The 24,605-nt window shown below is 36.0% G+C and overlaps 1 protein-coding gene and 1 long non-coding RNA gene across 14 annotated transcripts in view; one reads left to right on the top strand and one right to left on the bottom strand.

Annotated features, from left to right (window-relative positions):
- LRRC9 (leucine rich repeat containing 9) overlaps nucleotides 1-24,605 on the bottom strand; it is a 118,754-nt gene that overhangs the window by 33,405 nt on the left and 60,744 nt on the right. For all 8 annotated transcript variants that reach the window (XR_008417210.1, XM_019451646.2, XM_019451647.2 and 5 more), the window contains 9 exons: nucleotides 18,820-19,011; nucleotides 17,583-17,708; nucleotides 15,086-15,220; nucleotides 13,464-13,641; nucleotides 11,217-11,437; nucleotides 9,667-9,789; nucleotides 5,400-5,530; nucleotides 2,830-2,938; nucleotides 2,007-2,146 (listed from right to left, as the gene is read on the bottom strand). Coding sequence is in view for 7 of the 8 variants with exons in the window: in XM_019451646.2 (XP_019307191.2) it covers nucleotides 2,007-2,146; nucleotides 2,830-2,938; nucleotides 5,400-5,530; nucleotides 9,667-9,789; nucleotides 11,217-11,437; nucleotides 13,464-13,641; nucleotides 15,086-15,220; nucleotides 17,583-17,708; nucleotides 18,820-19,011 (1,355 nt within the window). In the remaining variant the exon portion in view is untranslated. The remainder of the gene's footprint in view (nucleotides 1-2,006; nucleotides 2,147-2,829; nucleotides 2,939-5,399; nucleotides 5,531-9,666; nucleotides 9,790-11,216; nucleotides 11,438-13,463; nucleotides 13,642-15,085; nucleotides 15,221-17,582; nucleotides 17,709-18,819; nucleotides 19,012-24,605) is intronic.
- LOC109268387 (uncharacterized) overlaps nucleotides 1-24,605 on the top strand; it is a 98,473-nt gene that overhangs the window by 50,047 nt on the left and 23,821 nt on the right. For 4 of the 6 annotated variants that reach the window (XR_008417213.1, XR_008417211.1, XR_008417215.1 and 1 more), the window contains one exon: nucleotides 5,605-5,758. The exons of the other annotated variants lie outside the window; for them this stretch is intronic. This is a non-coding gene — a long non-coding RNA (uncharacterized LOC109268387). The remainder of the gene's footprint in view (nucleotides 1-5,604; nucleotides 5,759-24,605) is intronic. 6 annotated transcript variants of the gene reach the window in all.

The raw sequence follows: 24,605 nt of genomic DNA, 5'->3' as shown, positions 1-24,605 counted from the left end.
AAAATGCTTATAAATGAATGGGATACCACTTCAAATCTACTAGAATGGTTATAATAAAAAAGACAATAACAAGTATTGGTGAGGATGTGGAGAAATGAGAATCTTCATAAACTGTTTTCAGTAATGTAAAATGGCGCAACCACTTTGGAAACCAGTTCTGGCATTTTCTTAAAAAGTTAAACATGAAATTACTCTATGACCCAGAATTTCACTCTGGTTTCTACCCAAGAGAAAAATACAAGTGCTTGCAAATACTTCTACACAAATGTTTTAGCAGCATTATTAATACTAGCCTCAAAGTATAAACAATCCAAATGTCCATCAACTATTGAATGGATTAACGTCATGTGGCAGAGCAATACAATGGAATACCTAACATATTCAGCCTTAGAAAGGAATGAACTATGAATACATGCTGAACCTCAGAAACATTATGCTAAGTGTAAGAAGTCAGATACAAAAGACTACATATTATATGATTCTATTTATAGGAAATGTCTAGAAAACACAACTCTATAGAAAATGGATTAATGGTTTCTTAGAGCTAGAGGTGGGAAAGGGAACTGGCTGCAAATGGACAATGATGGATATTTCTGGTGTGTGATGGAAATGTTCTAAAAGTATGTTGCGGTGATAGTTGCACAGTTACAAACTTAGTAAAAATTATACACTTAAAATGAGTGAATATGGTATGTAAACTGTATTTCAGTAAAGTTGTTGAAAAATACGAATAGCCCCCAATATAAATGATGTGTATAAATAAAATGTTCATTGCAGTTTTGATCAAACTAACCACAAACTGGAAACAACCCCATGGCTCATCAATAATAAATGAATAAAAAAATAAGATTATTCTGGGGATTTTTCTATCTATACCCTCCATATTTTTTTGCTCTTACAGATTAACAGATGATTATATTGTCTTCGATCTTAATATATCCTAAAATAGATTAAAGAACACAAAAAATGGATAAACAACTGTCATATAATCTATATGATGGTATACAACACAGCAGTAAAATGAAATGAATTACTGACACTTGCAACTACATAGATGAATCTCAAAAGAATTATGCTAAGTGAAAGAAGCCAGATACAAAAGACTCCTTACTATACGATTGTAATCATATGAAATTTTAGAAAAAGGCAAAATTATAGGGATAGAAAGCAGATCAATGTTGTTTCCAGGACCTAGGGTGTGTGGGGGTGGGGGGGTGGGGGGGAGGGTATTATAACAAGATACGAGTTTCTGGGATGGGAATAGTTCCATTGAAGGAATGGTTACGTGACTGAATACATTTGTCAAAACCCATGAAACTGTACACTTAACCTGGAGAGTTTTATTATATGTAAATTATACTTCAATAAATATAGATGAAAACACTAGGAATACTCTTCATTAGGATAACTGGAATGAAAGTATTTTGTCTTGGATATATATCTTCACGTTCTACCAAAAATGTGTAGGAAGGTGGGAGGTATGTCCTCATTTTCTTTATAAAGTATCTTTTCCATTGGTGCTGGGGCATTAAGTGACCGGGTGAATTATTTAGAAACACAAACAGAACAAAAGTTACAAGAAACCTAAGTTCATGCTACTGGGTAAGGAAGGAGTTATTTTGTGGGGTGATGAAAACGCTCTGGAATTAGATGGAGGTTGCATTGTAGTTGTATAACTTTGTGTATATACTAAAATAAACACTGCATTGTACATAGAGTGAGTGTTATGCTATGTGAATTGTATCTCAATTTAAAACACATTAATCATACAACATTTCTTCATTTTCTTTTTTTATATAATGGGTATGAAATGTTGGAAGCAGGGAAAAAGCAATGACAAAGGGCTATTTTGAGTATCTTTTTATTTGTGACATTTATTATTGGCATGTAGCTATAAAATAAGTATCAAGTAAGAAAAATGTACGTTACTGCTATCACTAATGTGACTTACTGCTTTTTAAACTCCCAACAAATATTGTATATAATTGTGAGAAAAAGAATAGTACCTGTTTATTTTTGAAGTTCCTTGTTGTCCATAGCCACTGGAAGGCACTTTCTGGTAGAGTAGCTGTCTGTTGGTCAAGTGAGTCTGAGGTTTTAGTCTGGGCATGATTGATTCAATATGATTATAGTTGAGACATAAGACCTACAGAAAGAATACCTTATTAATCAGATGTTCAAATATGAATGCTGTATATATATCTTTAGTTTGAGATTATCAACATCCTAAAAACTATTAAGATGTAATGGATTATACAACATAATATAATAATATATCAGTGTTAAAATGGTACAAATGGTCTGTATTTAGCTTTGAATGTGTTTTTTTGAATAATATGACTTGCTAAGAAATGACAATATTTCAAATAAATAATGGAGACCCCAGAAAGCTGCTCAAGCTTCTCAATCTGCACTCCTGATTTCTCCAAGCCCGATATAGATGAAACAATTGTTTAGTTGGAGAGATCACCACTTCCCTATGTTTAAAAGGCTTTTGTAGATGGCTCAGCCAAAGCTATAAGACAGGAGGCAATAAGGCTGCTTTGAGAACCTCAGTGTCCTCCAATTTCATTCCATACCCACACTGTAGAGGCACCCTTCTATCCCGTCTCCTACTGCAGAGGTAGATTTACTGCTTATAAGACAATCACATAAAACTGAGGTCAACCAAAATAATTTTGGAAGTAGTACTTTCTCTTGCTTGGTGAAAAAAAATTTTAGGAATAATTTCTTTAATAACACAAAAATATATTTGAACCCAAAGTAAATAAGATTACAACTCACACTGAAAACCTTGAAAGAAAAAAGTAAAATCTGTGAGTGACTCACCTTCACATTAGGCAGATAGATTAATCCACTGAATGAGGTGAGATTATTGTTTTGTAGATTCACATTACATACATTTCTAAATTGGTCAACTGGAATCAAATCCACAGTTCTGAATTGAGATAAATACATTCATAATTTTGATAGGAAAATTATATAGGTGAATCATTCATGTACAATCCCAAAAACATGAAAAAAATGCCTCTATCTGACAAGTGCTATGAAAAATAATTGCCTTAGTGTAAAATGAATGGGTTAAATAATTGGATAAATACATGTTTTTGTTGGACATTTATGTAAGAAAATGACACAGAATTTGAATGCTTTAAAAATCATGTCTATTACCACATAAACATAGCACTATCACAAAGCAACTTTTAAAGTAAACATCCCTATTTCTTTATAAATTTACATACATATTCATGAAATTGTAGTGAAGTTGATATAGTAAATCGTAAGATTTTCAGGTTATAAACTGCAGAGGATATATGTGAAACACATTATTTCTAAAATTCCAGGAATACATTAGAGATGGGAAAGAAAAGGGGAAAGAAAGCAGGTGAGGTCTTTGAAAAAAGAGTTTTCTATGCAATCTCCTGAAAACTTTTATGGCATTCCACTTTGCAAGAATGCTTTGGTAGTTAAAAATATGTTTGATTCCTAGTCCATGGCTTTCTTGGTCCTTTGAGCCTTAATAGAGAAGAGCATAAGGCTAAATTATGTTACCCTAACTACATTTATTTATTTATTTATTTATTTATTTATTTATTTAATTTTATTTTTTTCAATATATGAAATTTATTGTCAAATTGGTTTCCATACAACACCCAGTGCTCATCCCAAAAGGTGCCCTCCTTAATACCCATCACCCATCCTCCCCTCCCTCCCACCCCCCATCAACCCTCAGTTTGTTCTCAGTTTTTAAGAGTCTCTTATGCTTTGGCTCTCTCCCACTCTAACCTCTTTTTTTTTTTTTCCTTCCCCTCCCCCATGGGTTTCTGTTAAGTTTCTCAGGATCCACATAAGAGTGAAAACGTATCTGTCTTTCTCTGTATGGCTTATTTCACTTAGCATCACACTCTCCAGTTCCATCCACGTTGCTACAAAGGGCCATATTTCATTCTTTCTCATTGCCATGTAGTACCCCATTGTGTATATAAACCACAATTTCTTTATCCATTCATCAGTTGATGGACATTTAGGCTCTTTCCATAATTTGGCTATTGTTGAGAACCTAACTACTTTTTTAAACAAATCCTAAACCCTGTAGTTATAATTATGGCATACTTTTATCCATTAATAAATCATTCATTCAACATATTTTAATTAGTATTTTCTAAGTGCAGACAATGTATTTGGAAAAGCTATAACAAATATGAAAAGATACTGTCTCTGTCCTCATGAAATGGGATCCAGAAAAATTAAAATAAAAAAGGAAAAATGATATAATAGAGTTAGATGTAATGGAATATTAGGGAGAAAAAAAAACCTATCTGGGGAAGTCAGCACACAGTGGAGCCTTCAAATGAGCCTTGGAGAATTTATAAGCATTTGTCAGGCAATTAGAAAAAGAGTTCCAGCTAGCAGAACAAGCATAAGCAAAGACAGAAATGTGAAACAGCATCTTGTGATTGAGATTAAGGAACTAAAATATTTTAGAATTTCTGGAGTATAAAGAGTAATGGGCAGTGAAGGTAAGGGTTATAAGAGATACAAATAGAATGAGTCTTCTATGCCATCCAAAGGGATTTTACATTTTACTATAGACAGTGGAAAGCCACTGAACAATGTTGAGAAGGGAAGTGACCTGATAAAACTTGCATCTTAGAAGGTGGTATGGATTTTCAGGAAAGGTTATATAAGACAAAAACCCAAAACTATCATCAAGAGAGTTTCTAAAATAGTTCATTTCCCAACCTAGGCCAAAGGTAGTGACTACAGAAAGAAGAGGGGAATTATGAGACATACTTATAATATGGACTCTGTAGAGCATGGAGATCAATTATAAATGGAGGACAAAGGAGAGAGAAATGACCTTTAGATTTTTGGCTAGGGTGACAACAGATGAATGTTGTCTTCTAGATGCTATCTAAAGAGCAACTGAATTTTCAAGTAAAGAGCTCAGGTTTTGGTTAAATTTAAAGGATCATCATCACAAATTAAAATTATGGCTAAAGATGTCTGTGAAGAGTGCAGAATAAGAAAAAGAGAGGAGAGAAAAGGATTATTTGCCAGGAGGACAGTGAGAAGAAGAACATCAGAAGAATGGTAGCTTTAAAAGTCAGATTTCACTGGGTTAAAGTCATATGTGAGGAGCAAACCTAGTCTAGTCTAATTTTAAAAGCTTGGTTATTAGAGAAGAAGACATAGAATGTCTTAGATTGCTGACATTTTAAACCATAGTGTGTGATAATGCACTTTAATGAGTGGTGAAATTAGCATGAGATTTTGAAGTAGGGAAGATGATTTTCTGAATTATTAGTTATATTTGGATAAGGTGAATAAAAACCTTAGATAATTACAATAATTGCATATTTAATTATATCAAAAAGCATATAATAAAATGATTGCACCTGATGGATGATGAAGTCCAACTGAGTTCTTGCATTTGGGTGAAGTTTGAATGTCCTTGTCGTTCTGCAATCATGTCAGAAGTAAGTCTGCCACCAAACAAGTCTTTTGCACACTCAGTCTCTGGTGGTTCCTACATATAAGGACATTTAGAAAGTGATGTCTTCTCTTACAGATGACTAAATGATATTAATTCTTTGGTTTTAGGTCGAAATGGAGTGGACTCACTTCTCCCTATTCCTCCTACTAAATACAGCAAAAACTCCTATACATTATATAGAAAATAAATATAAGGAGACTGAAAGGCGCAGACAAGAAGGCAGACCAGCTAGGGCCCTTGGGACTGAGGAATGATGCTGTGGTGAGTCCGCTGGTCTATTGTTGTGATTTATCATAAGAAATATATATTTGGCCTTTATCCACTGTTCCTGGCCTGGCCATATGGTTAGGCAGAAGAGCAGTGGAAAACTGGCCTATTAAAAGATGCCCATATGGGGCATGGCCCTATGGAAATTTGAGGAGTACATTAAAGTAGGACACATTGATGCCCATCAGAACTCCCTTCCAGGTTTGAAAGGTGATTGGATTTGACAAGCAGATATCCCCATATGCTCACTTAAGGTGGCCACCTGGGTTTGTGAAATAGGTGAATACTGGGGGTCTACAGCAATGCAGAGATGGACTGAATCTAGACATCTTTATCTTGCACCCTCTGAGGCACAGAATACCAATAAGAACTGTTTTGTCTGCCAGCAAAAGGGACAGAGACTGCAGATGGCCATGTGGCAGATTTCCCTGGTGGGAAGACTTTGAACAAACTTGGCAAGTCAGACTCATTCTGGTAGCCCTAATGGGCTACAAGAGAGTCTTGACAGAAATAGATACTGACTCCGGACTGGGTTTTGCTTACCCACTGGTAAATGCAAATGCTCAGAGTGCTGTAAAAGAACAGAGACAGAAGATATCATGCCAATTTAGACAGCTGACTGTTCTTTCTTCAGACCAAGGAGCACACTTGACAGCTCATAATGTCCAACAGTGGGCAGTAAGATATCCTACTCAAGAGTAATAGCTCGATAGAGAATTGGAATGGGCAGTTAAAACGCCAGTTGTCTAAAGCAAGAAGATAAAATATGAAGAGCTGATTTATATGCCTTTACGAGAGTGCTCACACTCAGTGTGAACATGAGTGGGGCTAAAGCTATCCCCAGTGGATAGACTTCTCTGTTTTTCTGGTGGCTCTGGGGAAGGATGCTGGTGTGACTATGCAATCCTTGCTAAGGGAAGGTGATGCTCATATACCACTATCCCTTTTATTTTTCTCCACATCACCTCAACTTTTATTTCCTACCTGATCAGGGACTATGGCTGGAAACAGGGATGATTCCTAAGCAAGAAACTACAACTATGTTTTTAAACTTTATGTTAAAATTCTTAAAGGCCTGATGGGGGTGGGCTTTGTCTTCACCCCATCTGGCAAAATTGGGGTTAACAGTGAATGTTAGTTGTATTGTCTGGGGGGCAAAAATAGCTGATCAGTCCTGCACCTGTATAATCTCACCCCATCTGACTGAGGGGGATGCACTTACTAGACTAGTATTGTTGTCTGCAATCTAGGCCAGCACAGTGGCCCAGCCTATTGTCCCTTCCAAAGGGGGAAAATTTGGGTATAAATGGAGAGAAGGAGAAATAGCAGTTATGGGTAAAGAAATTAATAAGTAAGTTATGTAATGAGGGAAATCCAATGTTACATTAACACTTCAAAAGAGGCTCAGAGCAAGAGATGATATTCTCTTTGTCTTTTTTAAATCTTTGTTTAGTTATTTTGGGGGGGGGCGGGGAGAGAGGGAGAGAGGGAGAGAGAGAATCCCAAATAGGCTCCATGCAATTAGCAGAGGCCGATCCCACGAACTGCAAGACCATGACCTGAGCTGAAATCACGAGTCTGATGCTCAACCAACTGAGCCACCCAGGTGCCCTGATAATGTCTCTTAAATAATTATATCAGTTGCCTGAAAAGGGGAAGCTGTTTTCTGATACCACTCCTGCTTGTGGAATCTGAAAAGGTATCCAATAAAAGCTTGCAAATCTGAGTGGCTTCACCCTGGGAGACATTTTCATATGATTACAAACTGGATAATGACTAAATGAGATTATAGTAATATGACAGTGTTTTTTGAATTTTATGATCATTTTGCTATAAATGATAGGATCAAAAATCAGGGAATGTACTATGATAATGTGATTTATAGTAATAAATATAGGGGCACCTGGGTGAGTCAGTCGGTTGAGTGTCCAACTCTTGGTTTCAGCTCAGATCATGATCTTGCACTTTGTGGGATCAAGCCCCATGTGGGGCTCTGCACTGAGCATGGAGACTGCTTGGGATTCTCTCTCTCTCTCAAAATAAATAAACATTAAAAAATATACAATAACAAATATTTATTTGGTCTTCATCCATTGTTCTAGGCACATAGCTCCTAAAGCCCTTGTGATTTCCTATATAAGAGACATAGGGGCATGTTTTGCTATAATATTTGGTTTTCTGACACCAGTTCCTGAAATTGCTTCAGAGCCATAAAGGTGAAAGCAGTGTCTTGTTATTCATAACAAGCTCCTTTCAACGACACCTGAGTTCATGTTAAAGGGTATCTTTTAGAAAGTCCTTAAGGATGGGGGCTGTTTTCCAGGGGAGTCAACTACAATTAGAGGGTTGGAACTTTTACTCTTACTCCCTGACCTGTGGAGAAGGGAGAAGGGCTAGAGGTTGAATCAGTCACCAATGTCATTTAATCAGCCATGCCTACATAGTAGAGCCTCCATAAATACCCCAAAGAAGGGGCATCAGAAAACTTCCAGGTTGGTGAACACGTGGAGGTGCTGGGAATGTGGTTTGCTCAGAGAGAGCATGGAAACTCTATGCCCCCTCCTGTATACCTTGCCCTATGCATCTCTTCTATCTGGTTGTTCCTGAGTTATATCCTTTTATAATAAATCTGTCATCTAGTAAGCAAATTGTTTCCTGAGTTCTGGGAGCTGCTCTAGCAAATTAATCAAACCCAAGGAGAGGGTGATGGGAACCTCCTATTGATAGCCGGTTAGTCAGAAGCATAGGTACCAATCTGGACTTGTGAAGTGGGGTGGGGCAGTGCTGGGGGATTGAGCGTGTGGGATCTGATCCTGTCTCCAGATACATAGTGTCAGAATTCAGAGAATTGCTCATATGTGGAAAACCCACACATCTGGTGTCAGAAGTGTTGTGAGTATGGGGAATTGTGAGAGTAAAGGAAACACATAGATGTGGGTTTTCCTTTACAACTGGGTTTTGTTTTTGCCTCCTATATGCGGGACTAGGTGCTGGAGAAACCAGAAACCCAGAAATGCCAACCAGAGAAAACAAAAATTCACACAAATGCCTGTTCTCTATAGTCGAAAGAGTAGGAAAGGGGAAGCCTAACAAGCCAGAAAATTTTTAGACAAGAGAGGGTCTACTCCAGCCAAACCCATGGCATAAATTGTGGTCCCATCTACACCTGTAAAAGCAGATGGGCGCACAGTCTTCCACTCTTGTCCTAGTGTAATAAGGCACCTCTCTATCATCCCCCTGCTGAGCAAGTGGCTTGGATCTTCATCCTCTCCCAGCAGTAATGCACCCCCTCCCCACACACAAATGTTACTAGAGAATATTTGGGGAGCCTGTTCCATTTCCACACAGTAATAATGGCGGAGCATTTATGAGTCAGTGGAGGCCAATGGGCAATGTGAGCTTAGCAGTTAATAAAGCACATGCCTTCAGGTTGTCAACAGAGGCCAAGTGGGGGAGCCTGGACTTACACCTTCCATCTGACAGCAACATCACCTTACTTACGGTTTACTAATAACACTGACATACCAGTTTTTTGTTCAAATATATTTTGCTTAAATATTAACAACTGTATTTTTCTAGGAAATAGGGAGCTGTTTTTAGGCCCAAGAGAATGGTAGAGCTCCAGAACAGATTTTTCTGTCCTGTCCCTATACTCTTTATTTTTGTCAGGCATCGAATTCAATGGGTGCAAATGTAAGCAATATCTTCCCTTTTCTGCCATCTCAATTTAGAAGAAAATTGGCTAAAGGAGAATATTTAAAAACCCAGATCAAAAATGTGCTTTAGAGACCTAAGTCTGAGTATCATACTAGTTGATAAGGCAATGTTCAAAATGATGATGGCCAACGGATATATAAATATGCAGGCTGGACCAAATGCTGTGAGTCATAAAAACAACTTACAATGGAGATTCCATCCAAAGCTTTCAGTTCTGGAAGGTGAAATATTACAAACAACCGGTAGTTTTCTTGATTCCATACAATAATGTTTCCATACATGTTGAGAATGACCAGGTTGCATAAACCCTGGGTAATAAAAACACATAAATTTAAAGATATATCTATGTATCTCTATCTCTATGTATCTATCCATACACATATACATTATGTGTATTACTCCAGCAAGATTTTTCCCCTTAAGAGTTTAACTACCCTGGAATTTTAATATTCGAATTACTCTATCATTTCTTAGTGATTACAGTACTTTAAGTACACGTTTTATTGCAAGAGTTATCCTTTCAGACCAGTAAGTTTTAATTTCGTACAATATTTCAGTGATATGTGATACATGATCAGAATCTCTTTCTTTTAGCACACTGCTGCTAAATATATTATCTATCAGTGGTAAAGACTTGGAGGGAACTTTGCTAAGTTTAAAATAATATACATTGTTTATGGAAGAATGGCCTATTAAATAGTATGCATGTGTGCATATAGATATAGTAGGAATGAAAAATACTGCCTTCTGATAAGGGATAAAACCCATGTACTTCTATCTTCTGAGAGAGTAGCAGAATTCATCTTAAGGGAAAATGTGTTTTTATTAGAACATTTTGATGTGTCTTTGTTGTGCAGGAACGGCCCGGAGTAGATGTGGTTGGGAGAGGTTAAGACAAGCGGGAGTAACACTACTCTGTCTCACAATGTAAAATGGTTTATTTTGTTGCTGCTACCATTGATTAGGTTGCCTCTGCAGCTTTAGAAGAAGTAGTTATATTTGTGGAATAGGATGGGGAGAAGGCTGAAAGTAAGGAAAGACAGGAAACAGACATAAGTTTTTGGTAGGAGATCAAGCCCTAGCAATATGATATCAGCAAAAGGAAAGAGGCCATCGTGAGAATCCCCGTGGTAGGAAATGGCCATTGAACTTTAGAAATAGTTAAGTCACACAATGTATTTGAAGTGAATTCCTATTCTGTGCTGTAGTAAACGTCCATTTTATTCAAACCTTTAGGAAAGCCTTCAAAACTTCAGTTATACAGTAGTTTTAGACGTTTCTTTGGGAGAATTAAAGAGGACAAAGCTGGGCAAAGTTGGCCAGAAAGAGTTGGGAGTCTCCAGTAAGAACCAGTAAGTAAGTGAGAAGTAATCAAGAATTCCTCTGAGAACAGGAAATGTTCAAGACTTACTCCCCAACCGGTTGAGGAGTCCTTGGAAATACTGAGAAAGGCACTAGTTAGAAGGGATGGGGCTTGGGTATTTTATTTGAGTACTAAAAAAAAATTGTCCTAGTAGGTTATCAGTTTGGGGACATGGTTACATATACATATGTTTTTATATACGCATAAATTGAATGCAAATACATTCAGTAAACCTTGTTATTCTTGATTTTTATTTTCTTTACATTTTTCTGTATTTTCCAAATCCTATACATTGAACATGCATTATGCTCATAATATAAAGAAACCATACATATTTTAAAAAACAAAAACATTACCATCTGAGATAGTCACCTTTAAATTATAGATCTCCTGATTGAGAGCAATATAGTTATTGCTTATGTATAATTCAATCAGAGTAAAAGCTTTTTGTAAACCACTCAATGAAGTAATTCTGTTGTTCTCAAGAGAAAGGGAGTGAAGATGAAGCATGTTATCAAAAGTATGTTTTTCCAGACCATTGAGAAGATTATTATTTATGCTGAGGCGGGTTAATTTAGTCAGCTTGGAAATGCCTAGAAAAATAAGCAAATTCAAGAAATGATTCAGATAGCACTGAAAAGTTAGTTTAAAAAATAACTGGCTGGCCATTTTACTTTTTCTCTTTATATTTTCTCTTTACAGACTCTATAGTACTATCATTGTTTTGACTTTTAAGAAGGATACAATGTGTATAAAGTCCCAGCTAATATATTAAATTCCAATTTTGGATTTCTATGTAGACTCAGTCTTCCTAGGTATTAAGGGACTGTATTATGTAGGAAATATTGAATTTCACTTTCAAATAACCTTCAAATTATATAATTAAGATTTTCACCATCACAATAACACAAAGCTCAAAATCATCACCAGCCCCCCATTTTAAAACATTAAAGGTAAGGGAGTAGATACAGCACTTTGGAAAGTATTCCTCATTGTGGCATTATTTGTATTGAAAAGAACCACTTGGCCTAATTCTACCTTTGCATGCTTAAAACTACTTTAAGACAGAACTTGAGAAAATGCCACCTCTCACCACAATCTAACCCCTAAGTATGCTATATGCTGTAGGTATTTTGCAGATAGTATAGTGCAAGTTGAAAGATGAGAGAGAACTTTGGAGTCAGAGTTGGTTTCAAACGTAGAACCACTAGATTTGGGATCATAAGTATATTATGTAAAACTTTGTAACCTCTGTGCCTCATTTTCCTCATCCATAAAAAGCACATACTGAAATCTACCTCTAAGCGGTTATGGAATTAAGTGGAATTGCATTTGAAATATGTCAGTTATAGCTTTTGGCAAATAATTGGTTCTCAGGACATTTTATCCATGCTGGCCTTTCACACCAGCCTTACTCATGGGACTATGCAAGCTGAGAGTAAATTGATCTAGGGCAAGTTGGGATAACACTATCAGAGAAAAAATCCTTAGATGGACATTAAACTTATCTGTGTCTGGAAAAAAGAAGAGAAATATTTGTTAAAGCTTAGTGAGGTAAAACTATCATCTCTGAAAAGTGGGTAATAGGAAAAATATAGGTTGGAGGATTCTTCCCTTCAGTGGGCTGATGGGTGGAAATAAAAAGGAAACTGGAAACAGTTTTCAGTTACACATACAAAGGAAAACTAACACCCTATTTTGTGAGAATGGAAGAGACTAGTGATGGTTCTAAAGAGAGATGTCTGAGCTACCCCCAGGTTTACGTAATTCAAATCTACAAAGGAGAGGCCTGTGAATCTATATATTCAATAAGCGTCCCAAGTGATTCTTACGATCAAGCAGGTTTTATAAGCAGATTGTTAAGAGCCATCAAAATAAAATATAATGAATGTTATACACACTGTTTTTAAAGATATCTAATACTTGCTTTTGCATATGTAATTTTTTGAAATAGAATATTCTACTTTTATGGAAAAGTACACACATGTGCTAAAAATAATCCAGCAATTCAAAAGTGAATAAAGTATAAATTAAGTCTCTTTTCTAGCCGATGGAAATCATCATACAACCAGAAATATTGTATACCCAGATAAATGTGTATATTTGTGTGTGTGCGCATACCCAACATTAATTAGTAAAGCTGCTTCATTGTACTTTATGTGGATCCCTATAAAAGGTGATATAGTACATTTGATAACTTTCAACCTCTAGTGAGTAGTTTTCATTTTTGTTGAAATCTTCAAATTTCCAAAGGTAATCTTAATTCCATACTTTGAAAAATCAACTGGGCTGCTTTATCTTTTTCAAAAGCACACCTCATTCATTCATTCATTCTCATTCAGATACTAATTACTTTCTAGTTTGTAATGTGCTAGGTTTGGTTATAGGTGGGACAGAGGAGAGGAGAGAGAAGTCAGAGCTGAAAGTCAGCTAGCTGGGCTCATTACATATAGTGACTGGTCACAGATCCCACTAGTAAGTGTTCGGAACACTCTGCCCCAAACCTTCTTGGAACTTCTGTAGACATCTTCCTCCTAAAAAATTCTGTCCTCCACATTTTCCTTTTTGGCTCTTGTTAGTTAAACATTCATATTTTAAGATTTTAAAATTCTCAGATACCTTCTATCTTTGAGATACAGTTTCCATCTAACGTGAGTTCTTCCAAGTTAATACAGGATTCCAAGCCTTCTATTTTAGTGAGATTATTGTTGCTGAATGATGCCCATTTCAAATTTTCCAATTTTTCTAAATTTGTGATTTCAAAGAGATGTTGCCCATCTAAATTTAAAGCAGTTATCTGTAGAATAATTCACATTTTATGTTACTTCTGACTCGGTATCAATAAACTCAATGTTAAAAAAGGCTAACGAAATCATTCAAATAAGTAACAGCAAAGGAATTCCTTCAGGGGCTCAGGGGCAACTAGGTGGTTCAGTCTGCTAAGTGTCTGACTTTGGCTCAGGTCGTGATCTCATGGTTCCTGAGTTTGAGCCCCACATTGGGCTCTGCACTGCTTGAGATTCTCTGTCTCTCTCCCTTTCTGACCCTCCCCTGCTCACTTTTTCTCTCTCAAAATAAATAAATAAACTTAAAAAAAAAAAAAAAGAATTCCTTCAGGAACTGAAGACATTGTGAAACTTACAAAAGGGTAAAATTTGACAAGATTATAACCCCAAGAGGGACTTATATGGTCTTATGGACACTGTGCTGTGTCAGATTCCCCTGCAGTGAAAAACTTGTCCCAGCTGCTGGGAGTGCTGTGGGCAGAAAGATTTCGGCTGTCAGCTCCTTCAGGGACAGCCTCAGCTGCAGAGAGCCGCCTTGCGCAAGGTCATGCTCCTTCCCAGTTTGGCCCAAATCCAATGATGGAAGGATATAAAGACCTGGCCATCTCAGCCCAACTTGGGACAAATTTAAAGGGCCATTCTAATTCCAAAACTCGCCATGGGGTCAGGCAGAGCTGTCACTGGGCATGCATCACAGCTAAATGACTGTATATATCCTGTCATAAAATAATGCCATTGATTTCTTCCCTTTTCGAGGGTCAGCTTCTCTTAACCCAGTTTCAGTCTTTGGCAAGAGGCATAAGGATGCTCTATGCAACAAAAAGAAGCTGTTGGTGCTCTATCCTTGGCTGAATTGTGACCAGTTCCCCTAGTGTCATGCCAGAATTCTTTATTTCTTTTACCTTGTCACCCAAAATTTTGGCTTGATCTCTGGTTCTGTGCTCTAAAGTTTGCTTGCTTATTTTGATACATTATCAAAATCTACCCTTTGGTCTTGTAGCATACACTTATCCTAAATCTCCAGCTCTATGGTGACTGCCATTAAGGCCTAGTCCCCATGACATTACCACTCATGACTTGACATCCCTGTTTAATTTTAATTTGGCTCTTACAGTTTTCTGCTCCTTACCTATCTGTGCCCTCTTAAAGACACCTGGACCAAAGCTGATTAAAAATCAAGTGAAATTGGGGCGACTGGGTGGCTCAGTTGGTTAAGCGACTGACTTCGGCTCAGGTCATGATCTTTCAGTTTGTGAGTTTGAGCCCCACGTCGGGCTCTGTGCTGAAGCTCAGAGCCTGGAGCCTACTTCAGATTCTATGTCTCCCCCTCTGTCTACCCCTGCCCTGCTCATGCTCTGTGTCTCTCTGTCTCCCAATAATAAATAAATATTAAAAAAATTTTAAAAATCAATTGAAATTAAGCTTTTATATTAGTTAAACAGAATTAATTTTTACCTTCAAGTACCAGTTCCCATTCACATGTAAATGTGGTCCCAACTTTGAAATCTGTGTCAGAATTTTGGCAGAAGGCCATATACTAAGTGTCCGTGGTCTCTCCTCTTTAGTACTAGAATGCCGTAAGAGCGATAACTAATAAAATAAAAAACACATGATGAATAAAGGAAATGGAATATAGAGGTTCATTTATATATAGTTAAAAGTACTTTTTCCTTGCTGAGTGGCACAATGAATAATTTTAAAATATGACATTTTCTTTGCCTTAAAATGTTCTCAATATCTAGATATATTTCACTTTTTGTTTTAGCAGACCGTTACAAAATAATAGTTATAAAAGATTGCTATAATACAAACACCCATATAGTCCATTCATTAAACAAGTTTCAGAGCTAGAATATTTCTCCCACTCTGGAAGCTCCCTGTGTGCCCCATCCTAATCCTTTTCCTCTCCTTCCCCTCCAGAGCCATCACTCACCTCATGTGAATCAACCAATGCTCCACAATCTCAAATTTTGTATCTACCATTCATTTGCCTTATTTATAGGCCTATGTTTGTGCCCATAAACAATATATCATTTAATCTTACACATATTAGAACCTTCTGTAAATTGAATAATATAAATGTATTCTTCTATGACTTACTTTTTTGCTCAACATTGTGTTCGTGACATTCATCTAGGCTGCTGCACGTAGCTGTAGTTCATTCACATGTCATTGCTGTACAGTATTTCCTTATCGATTCTCCCATCAGTGAACATTGGGGCTGATTTCAGTTTTGCACACTGCTGTTATGAATATTCTTGACTCTTGCTGCATACATGCAAGAGTTTCTTTGGAATATACACAACTTGCTAGGTAATAGGGTTAACTATATATTCAGCCTTACTAGATAATGCCAAATTGTTTTCCAGAGTGGTTATACCAGTTGTAACTTTTAGTTCAAATTTTTGCTAAAACTTGATAGTGTCAGGCTTTAAAACTTTTGCCAATTGGTGGCTGTAAATTGTTATCTCATGCAGTTTTAATGTTCATTTCCTTGAATACTAATGTGATGGAGCATCTTTTCCTATTATTTGGCTGCTCTGATTTCCTCTCCAGCACCTTTTGCCTACTTTTCTGTTTGATTGGCAGTCTTTTTCCTGGTATATTCAGGATATGCAAATAGCATCTTTTGTTAGTTAGACATGTTGCATATTTCTTTTCCCAGTATGTAGCTTGTTTTTCCACTTTCTTTATGGTGTGCCCTTTAAGGAACAGTTGAATTAATTTTAAAGTAGACAAATCCAGTCTTTTATATTTATGCTCTTGGTTTCTTGTGTAATGAATTCTTCCCTCATTCAAGGACATAATGATAATCTCTGCTCTTTGCTTTTTAAAAAAAATTTTTTAATGTTTTTTATTTATTTTTGAGTCAGAGAGAGACAGAGCATGAACAGGGGAGGGGCAGAGAGAGAGGGAGACACAGAATCCGAAGCAGGCTCCAGGCTCTGAGCTGTCAGCACAGAGCCCGATGCGGGGCTCAAACTCACGAACCGTGAGATCATGACCTGAGCCGAAGTCAGATGCTTAACTGACTGAGCCACCCAGGCGCCCCTCTGCTCTTTGCTTTTAAAACATTTTTGATTTTGACTTTTACAGTTAAGTCTTAACGCACTTGTCCCAGTGCCTTTTATTGACTAGCTTCCTTGGTTTGTAAAGCCAGTTCTATAATTTATCAAGTTTCCATGTATGTATGGTTCTATATTTGGTCTTTATATTCTGTGCTATTGGTCTGTCCCAACTCTACATTGTCTTAAAGGATTTTAGTAAGTTTTGATTTCTGGTAGGATAAATCCCCAAGTCTTCTTCAGGAGTTAATTATATTTTTTTATCAACAAAAAAGTTTCTTCCCTTCATTTTGAGTGGATCCAAAATTAAACATTACATTAAGGAATTAATATTCAAATGCCTCACAAGAAGTACACAGCTAGAGAACTAGGGTAAAGATGTTTAGGATTGCAGCTATTTTGTCCAGAGTACAGCATTCTTAATCTGGATAATATGGGCATTTCCTGCCCCCTGCCCAAGTTCATTAATTATGTTATGTTTTGTTTTGTTTTGTTTCAGCCAGTAATGTCAATACTAAATAGGTAATTCACTAAATGCTTTATCAAGGCCTCTAAGCTTACTTTGTCCACAGAAAGTTGCTTGTTTTCATGTAGGCTCTAGAAAGGACTCTGGTGAGTTTTCAAGTTGACTAGGAAAAAATACAATTACCCAGGAGGCATTTTGGGGGTAGTGTGCAGGGATGAGAATCCATACAACCAGTTGGTATTTAAATAAGATACATTTAAACAGGAAAAAAAGTTCAAGTGATATGGTTGTTACATATTGATTGTTTTTTTTTTATTAGCATGCTAAAAGAAGACACAAAATCTTAAAAACAAGCAAGGTATGGAATATATAACTTGTATATTCTAAACAGCACAAAAAATATTAAACAGTGAAACCCAACCTGAGTAATCTTTGTTCCAGTAATAAATTTCATTGCTGCTATTGTTTCTTCTTCAGAAACGAGGAGTCCATCTAAATGAGTGAGAGCCTTTAATCTGCCAATAACACTCAGCCTTAATGTGGCTGGCTTGGGAGAAATAAGAAAAGGTTAATTTTTACAAAATATTACATATGTTATGGCATGGAAAGGAGTGTGCTTCTTCTTTCCTTCCCATGTAATTCAAAATTATGCATCTCCCACTGTCTTACATATATCTAAAAATAAGGGCCTAACTTAGTTCTTCAGTAGCTGAAATTAAATTCTGTTTAAAAACTAATCTGTTTTGTTTGAAGCCAGATGACTTCTGGCTATAAGCTGTTGAAAAGTGTGGTGAAAAGTGCTCAGAGAACAATGGCAGTGAACTCCTGTTCTTCTAGATCAGCAGTTAGTCAGCTCCGTGTGCAAGTCTCTATAGATCTTTAGCCCTTGGCATCTAGTTTGGCAACGGGAAGATAGCTGTACACATTCTGTGTCTGCTTTGGCAAAAGAAAAATACCCTTCAATTTTCCCGAGCAAAAAAGAAATAGAACAACATAAACATAGTAACTTGGCCAATTTAACAGAACCAATCATTAGCCTCTTTTTAAAATATTGAACCCAGTCTTATATTCATTTTTGAAAAGCAAGGAAAGGAGGATTCTTGAAATTATTGGCTTGGGGCTTATTTTAAATCCTTGGAGATACCCTTAAATATAATCATTGAATACTGAAATTTCTTAGCATGAATCTCTGTATTTTTGTGATGAGAAAAAAATAGTGTTTAATCAAATTTCCTTTTATAGCAGAAAATAAGCCTCTATAATGCAGGTTTATCAGGGGAAGTAACAAATGTATTCCCTCCCTTAATAGTCTGTTTCTCTCACTGTATTCTATTATTCTTGGTCCCATGCTTCATTACAATAGGTTCTAGTACACTGAACTGTATAATCCCTCCCAAAGTTTGCAAATAGCAATGGTATCTAACACTCTTAAAGCCACCATACTCTCAAACTATTAGAGCTTATCAAAAAAAGCTTTCCTTATAGTAACATTTAATTCATTTGATCACTACACTAAATTCAACTTATAAAATACTTAAAGGAATTCTAGTAAAACAAAGATAGTTTTCCCATTTCTGGCTACTGCTGAATAGTACCAAGAAAATGGCTTAGAAATAAAAATGATTCTTTGCTTTTTTATAAATACATCTCCTGCGTACCTTTTGCCATGGATTATGCCTAATATCAAGACTAAGAAGGCTTGCGGTGTGTTTGCATAACATATTTATTTCATCACCAGACTTTTTCAGTTGATTCCAGCTCAAGTCTAGGTGCTTGAGTTTCATCAGACCTCTGAATCCCTCCAGCGTTATCACATGGTTATGGCTTGCATCCAAATATTCAAGGTTATACTGCAACACATACAAATAGAAGTGGTGCACAGTTTCTATTTACAGAGTTCTTGTCTCTATGATTCACTAAGTATTTCCATGCTTTTTGGTAATTCTTACAGAAAACCTACACAGTAGATACATTGCATTATGGTATCAACATATGTATTCTCCCAAAGAGCTACAGGTCTTTTATTTTTAGCCCTCAATTCTCACTTCACCCTTCTAAGGTAGAGAGGCAGGCATTTGTTTTCCTAGGAAAGAAACTGAAGAGTAACTGACAAGATAATTTATCCCCCCAAAACAAGGAATTTCACTTTTACTTTCTGGGCTGCTGGTTTATACCATTGAACCCATGGCCTGGTTAAAAAAGATTCACCTTCAGAGGTAGAAATTTCAGCTCAGGTCATGATCTCACAGTTTGTGAATTTGAGCCTCGCATCAGCTCCACCCTCGGCGTGGAGACTGCTTGGGACTCTCTCTTGCTCCCTCTTTCTCTGCCCCTCCCTTGCTCTCTCTCTCTCTCTCTCTCTCAAAATAAATAAATAAGCTTAAAAAGAAAAAAAAGAGCCACTGAAAACATTGTTTCAATTATAGGCACACATAGTCTTACACAAAACATTGTATTACATAGAAATTTGTATCCCTTTCACATTCATGCATCATTAAATATTCTTTAAAATGGTTTTGGATAATATTCCAATATTGTACTGATTGTATAATATTCCAATAAGTGAATAATTAGGATTATTTTAAACATTATACTACGAACATTTATGTGGCTTCTAATTGTTGACAACACTACCACAAACATCCATGATCATGAGACTTTAACTGAGACTCTCATGTTTTTTCAGAAGAGATTTTTAAAAATGTGATTCTTAGTTTGGATTTCTATATTGTTAAAATTTTTGATAAATACTGCCAAATAATATTCAAGGATGTTTGTACCAATTTTTTCTTCCAACAGTAGAATATGAGAATGTTCATTTTCTTAAATACCCACCAATTCATCTGCCTTATTTTAATTTACATTGCTTATGACCGGTGAAGTTGAACATCTTTCCATGTGTTTTGTATGAGCCATTTTTAAATTTTGTTTTTGTTTCTTGTGTCTTGTCTTTAGCCATTTATCTATTCAGATATTCATCTAGTTATTTGTAAGAAGTCTTTAAGACTTCAATTTGTTACTTCTATTTGTTGCAAATAAAATTTTCTTTTAAGGTGTATACTAATTCAGACTTAGAACAAAGAAGAGATTAAGAACTTTAAGAAGATATTTTGCAACATATTTTTAAAAATAAAAAGTAATATTACTATGGATTAAAAATGAACATGATTTCCTTAAGGACATAAAGTCCTTAGACTTAGAACAGTCTTTTTGGCTTTATAAAGGTTTACTACATGGCCTGTCTTTTCCCAGTTTTCATCATAAAGTGGTAAAAACTTGTCCCAAATTCTGGCACTTACATGCAGACTAGCATTTGGGAACCATGCATCATAAAAAAATAACTGTCTTCTTTCCTTGAAAAGGGGGATAGGATCTTCATTTTTGTAATCCCAAGATATAAAACAGATATTAAGTATTTTCAGTTCTGTGGCAGAGTTTTTGGTCTTAATAGTTCTTGTGCTTCAGTTTAAATCCTTAAATCACAGTATAGCACAGCCAATTTACAAAGATTAAAACCCACAACACCTCCTTTAACTATTCTTAGGGATAATGGTTCATTCTGTAAATATAAATTAGCTCTCTCTAGACATCAAGAACACTTTAACAATAAGTTTTTCATTGGAAGAGATAAGACAGAAGTATTATTTCAATAAAAAATTAGGCACATAATCCAGATTAAGATTGCAAAGAGCCATTTATATATATATATATATATATATATATATATATGTCTATATTTGTCTATATTTGTCTATATATGTGTGTGTGTGTGTGTGTGTGTGTCTTGTATATATATATATAATTGTCTTTCCCCGGCCTACTCTATGGTGGAGCTATTTTCAGAGAAACAAATCTGTTCTTATTGTTTTCTTTCAGATACTCTTTTCCTGATAGTTCAGGTGAGCGAATGACAAACATGCAGCCTAGGACTTTTTAATTTATTGTATGGATGTCTTGTTTAGACTTTTAAAAACGCTATAAAAACCATAGAGTATATATATGTTTTCATCATTAACGAAGCCAAGTCTTCCATTATATAAACAGTGTTAGGTTGGGTATTTTCATTTACAAGGCAAGGCCAGGATGATGAACACTTAAGAATAATATATTTATTTTCTGCAACCTAGTAGAAGCAACTTGTAGCATGCAAGGCAGGTATGGAAACTCTCTATGTTAGAGACATGCTTAAGGAAAATTAGAGTAAAAATGAGATATCTCCAAGGTAAATTAAAAAAAACCTAGAAGACAGAAGAATGAATGTGAGGGGTGCCTGGGTGGCTCAGTCAGTTGAGCGTCTGACTTCGGCTCAGGTCATGATCTTGCAGTATGTGAGTTCGAGCCCCGCGTTGGGCTCTGTGCTGAGAGCTTAGAGACTGGAGCCTGTTTTGGATTCTGTGTCTCCCTCTCTCTGCCCCTCCCCCACTTATGCTTTGCCTCTCTCAAGAATAAATAAACATTAAAAAAAATTAAAATAATTCAAAGAATGAAGGTGAGTGATTAAACTAGATCATAACCTTTTGTAATGCCAAGATAAACATAATTCATATTAAACACACATACAAAACTCATTACTGGAGAATAAAGAGGTGGAGGCAGCATAAGTTTTCAATCTCTCTGAATCCCCACACAAAAACAGAATAAATAAATAAACCCAAATTCCATGGACAACGTTTATAACAAAGTTACATGACAAGGTAGCCCAATAAGACCCCAAAGAAGCCGTAGGGATAAACCAACAACAACCACAAGCCCTACGGGGTATCCATGCCTATATGAGAGGAAGCAGGAACCATCAGGCAGCATCTGATGGACCTGAGAACAAGACAGACCCCAAAAGGCTGCCAATGTTTACTGGAAAGTATGGGAGCCAACCTGAGTACAACTGGGAGAAGTTCTGCCTTCTTCATTACTGAGTGCATGCATGGGACCCACAGGAGAAAGGTCTGAAGCAGCTGGGGCAGTCCAGCACTTATGGATCTTAAAACTCCCCTAGAAGGCCCCTTCTAGAACAAAATCCTTCTCAAAGAAGAAACTCAAAAATTAAACAGGATAAAGACAAAAAACACAAATAAACGATAAAGTTCAGAGCAAAGTGGAGGAAGAGAGTAGAGTCGGGAAATGTCAGAAAGTAAGCGCTATAATTTTTTTTAAAGCAAAAATAAACAACAGAGGAGGGAGATCTGTGAAGGTAGGAAAGCTTTCCCTAACTCCACTTCGTTTTAGAAGTTAAGAAAAAATAATTTCATTAAAAAATGAGCAGCAGAAAAGTATTGAGATAAAATCCCAAAGTTAGGAGAGCAGGAAGGAGAGGGAGAGGGGTGGGGGTGCAGAAAGGAGAGAGAGACATTGCTGTTGGCAATAAAAGAACACCAGAAAGATATGCTCAGAACTTATCATGACTATTAACTTACTATTTTAAAACAAGCAAAAAGATGTTAAGAATGATACAAGATAAAAAATAACAATATAAATATGGATTAGAAAAACTCAGTAGTAAGGTGAAAGAGCCCATAAAATAATTTGAAATAAAAGAAAAACATTTCAGAACAAATAGTCAAACACAAAAGCAAGTAAAACAATAGGTAATGCTTTAAGAGAAACAGAAGGTAAAAAAAAAATTGTAAAATCGAATCGACTTAAAATTTTAAATTAAGAAATAAAAAGGACACAAGAGAAAGTGACAAATAGTGAAGATAGGTAAAGATTCAACATGTGGATAATGTGCATCCCTGAAGAAGAAGAAAACTGAAGCAAGGAAGCAAAAAAAGAGGCTTAAAACTTTCAATTTAAAAAAAGGAAAGAAAAAATGATTTTAATCTGTATTTTGGAAGAGCATACTGTGAAGCTGAAATACTGGCCCAGCGACCAATACCAAGACATATTCTAGTAAAATTACTAAACTTAAAAAAAAAAAAACAAAAACTTAAAAAGTTCTTTGGCCATCCAGAAGAAAAAAGCATGTGACTTATGAGGGAAAAATTGTACACTGTCATCAGACTTTTCTACAGTAACAGTTTATGTCAGAAGAAACAAGTAACATTTAAGATGCCCAAGGAAATAAATTGTGAGCCAAGGATTTTATATCTAGCAAAACTGCCTTGCATGTGTAGAGGATATAGAAAAACTATTATCTACATGCAGTAGTGGAAGGGATATTGTCCCCATAAGCCCTTCCTGAGGAATCTATAATAGAATATTTTTCAGACCATCAAAATGTTTAGAGAGAGACCAACCTAAGGACTAGTGACAAGAATTACATATACAGTTACCAAACAACTAAAAGGGAGAGTGTACAAAGTGCAAGGCTACATGTTCTGACAAAGTATATACAGAATGATCATTTTGATTCATTTTTAAAATGAATAATGGAAAGAACATATACAAAATAAAAAAATCTTTCCAGTAATCATATTGATGAGAGTGTCAGGGCTGTTATTCTGAGACTGTTGTGTGTGTAATAAGGGATAAAACAATGAGCAGTTATTAAATAGTCCACTGCTATCAATTTGTACCCTTGAAACTGAGGATTATTGATTGGTGTGAGAGAAAGAAAGATATTGATGTAAGTAACAGAGAAGAGGTTAAGCTAAAAGATTTTCAGTATTGAATCTGAATTGGAAATACCAATATAAATACATGAGGTTAGTTTTAGTTATACATACATATATAGTCACACACACACACACACACACACCTTCCCCATAATAAGTTCTGTCCAATGGAAAGACCTAGAAACAATGACCAACCCAGACTGTGGTCCTGAAATACCACTTTTCTCTAAAAGAAACTAGGGCTCCTTGAAGAAATGGCTGATCCCATGTCTACAAAAGAAAATACAGAAAATGGACATGGAACATCTTTTATGCCAGGTGGCAAAGAAGCTATCAGAGACCACTATGGTCATGGCAAAAGAAGCTAACTTTAAGATGATTCCATTGGTGAAGATGATAAAATTTGAGCTTTAATCATGATAATAATTGAATGGATGGACTCTCATCAAATGTGTTTAAGACCCTGCATTCCTAATGATATTAAAACAAAAAAGGAATCGCTTGTCTTTGGGAGATCACAAAGAACCATTCGTTATCTTCAAAATTGGTAAATAAAGGCAAATAAACACCTATTCTGCATTTTCTACATGAGTGGTACCACTGGGTAACCAAATCACAGAAAAGGGGAAATGTCTTTACGTAAAAATAGTCTAACTAATAAATGAAAAAGAAATGATAGAATAGAAATATTGCCATTTTGTAATCGCTGATGAGTTAATGGATACAGACATTAATAATGCTACCAGCATGAGAAAAATGAGTCAACCACACATGATCTGATTCTTACAGTCTTACCAGAGGAATGGAACCTGAGTCTGATCCAATTTCTGGATTTAGTTGCCAAATTGCAGAAAATACTGAGGGTGGGGGCTGTGTAGGATTGTATCATAAGC

The sequence above is a fragment of the Panthera pardus genome, unplaced genomic scaffold, assembly GCF_024362965.1.
Source record: "Panthera pardus isolate Hobbes unplaced genomic scaffold, ASM2436296v1 HiC_scaffold_24, whole genome shotgun sequence".
Classification (NCBI taxonomy): Eukaryota; Metazoa; Chordata; class Mammalia; order Carnivora; family Felidae; genus Panthera; species Panthera pardus.
The sequence above is the reverse complement of the archived record's forward strand: the minus strand, read 5'-3'. Positions and strand labels throughout refer to the sequence as shown.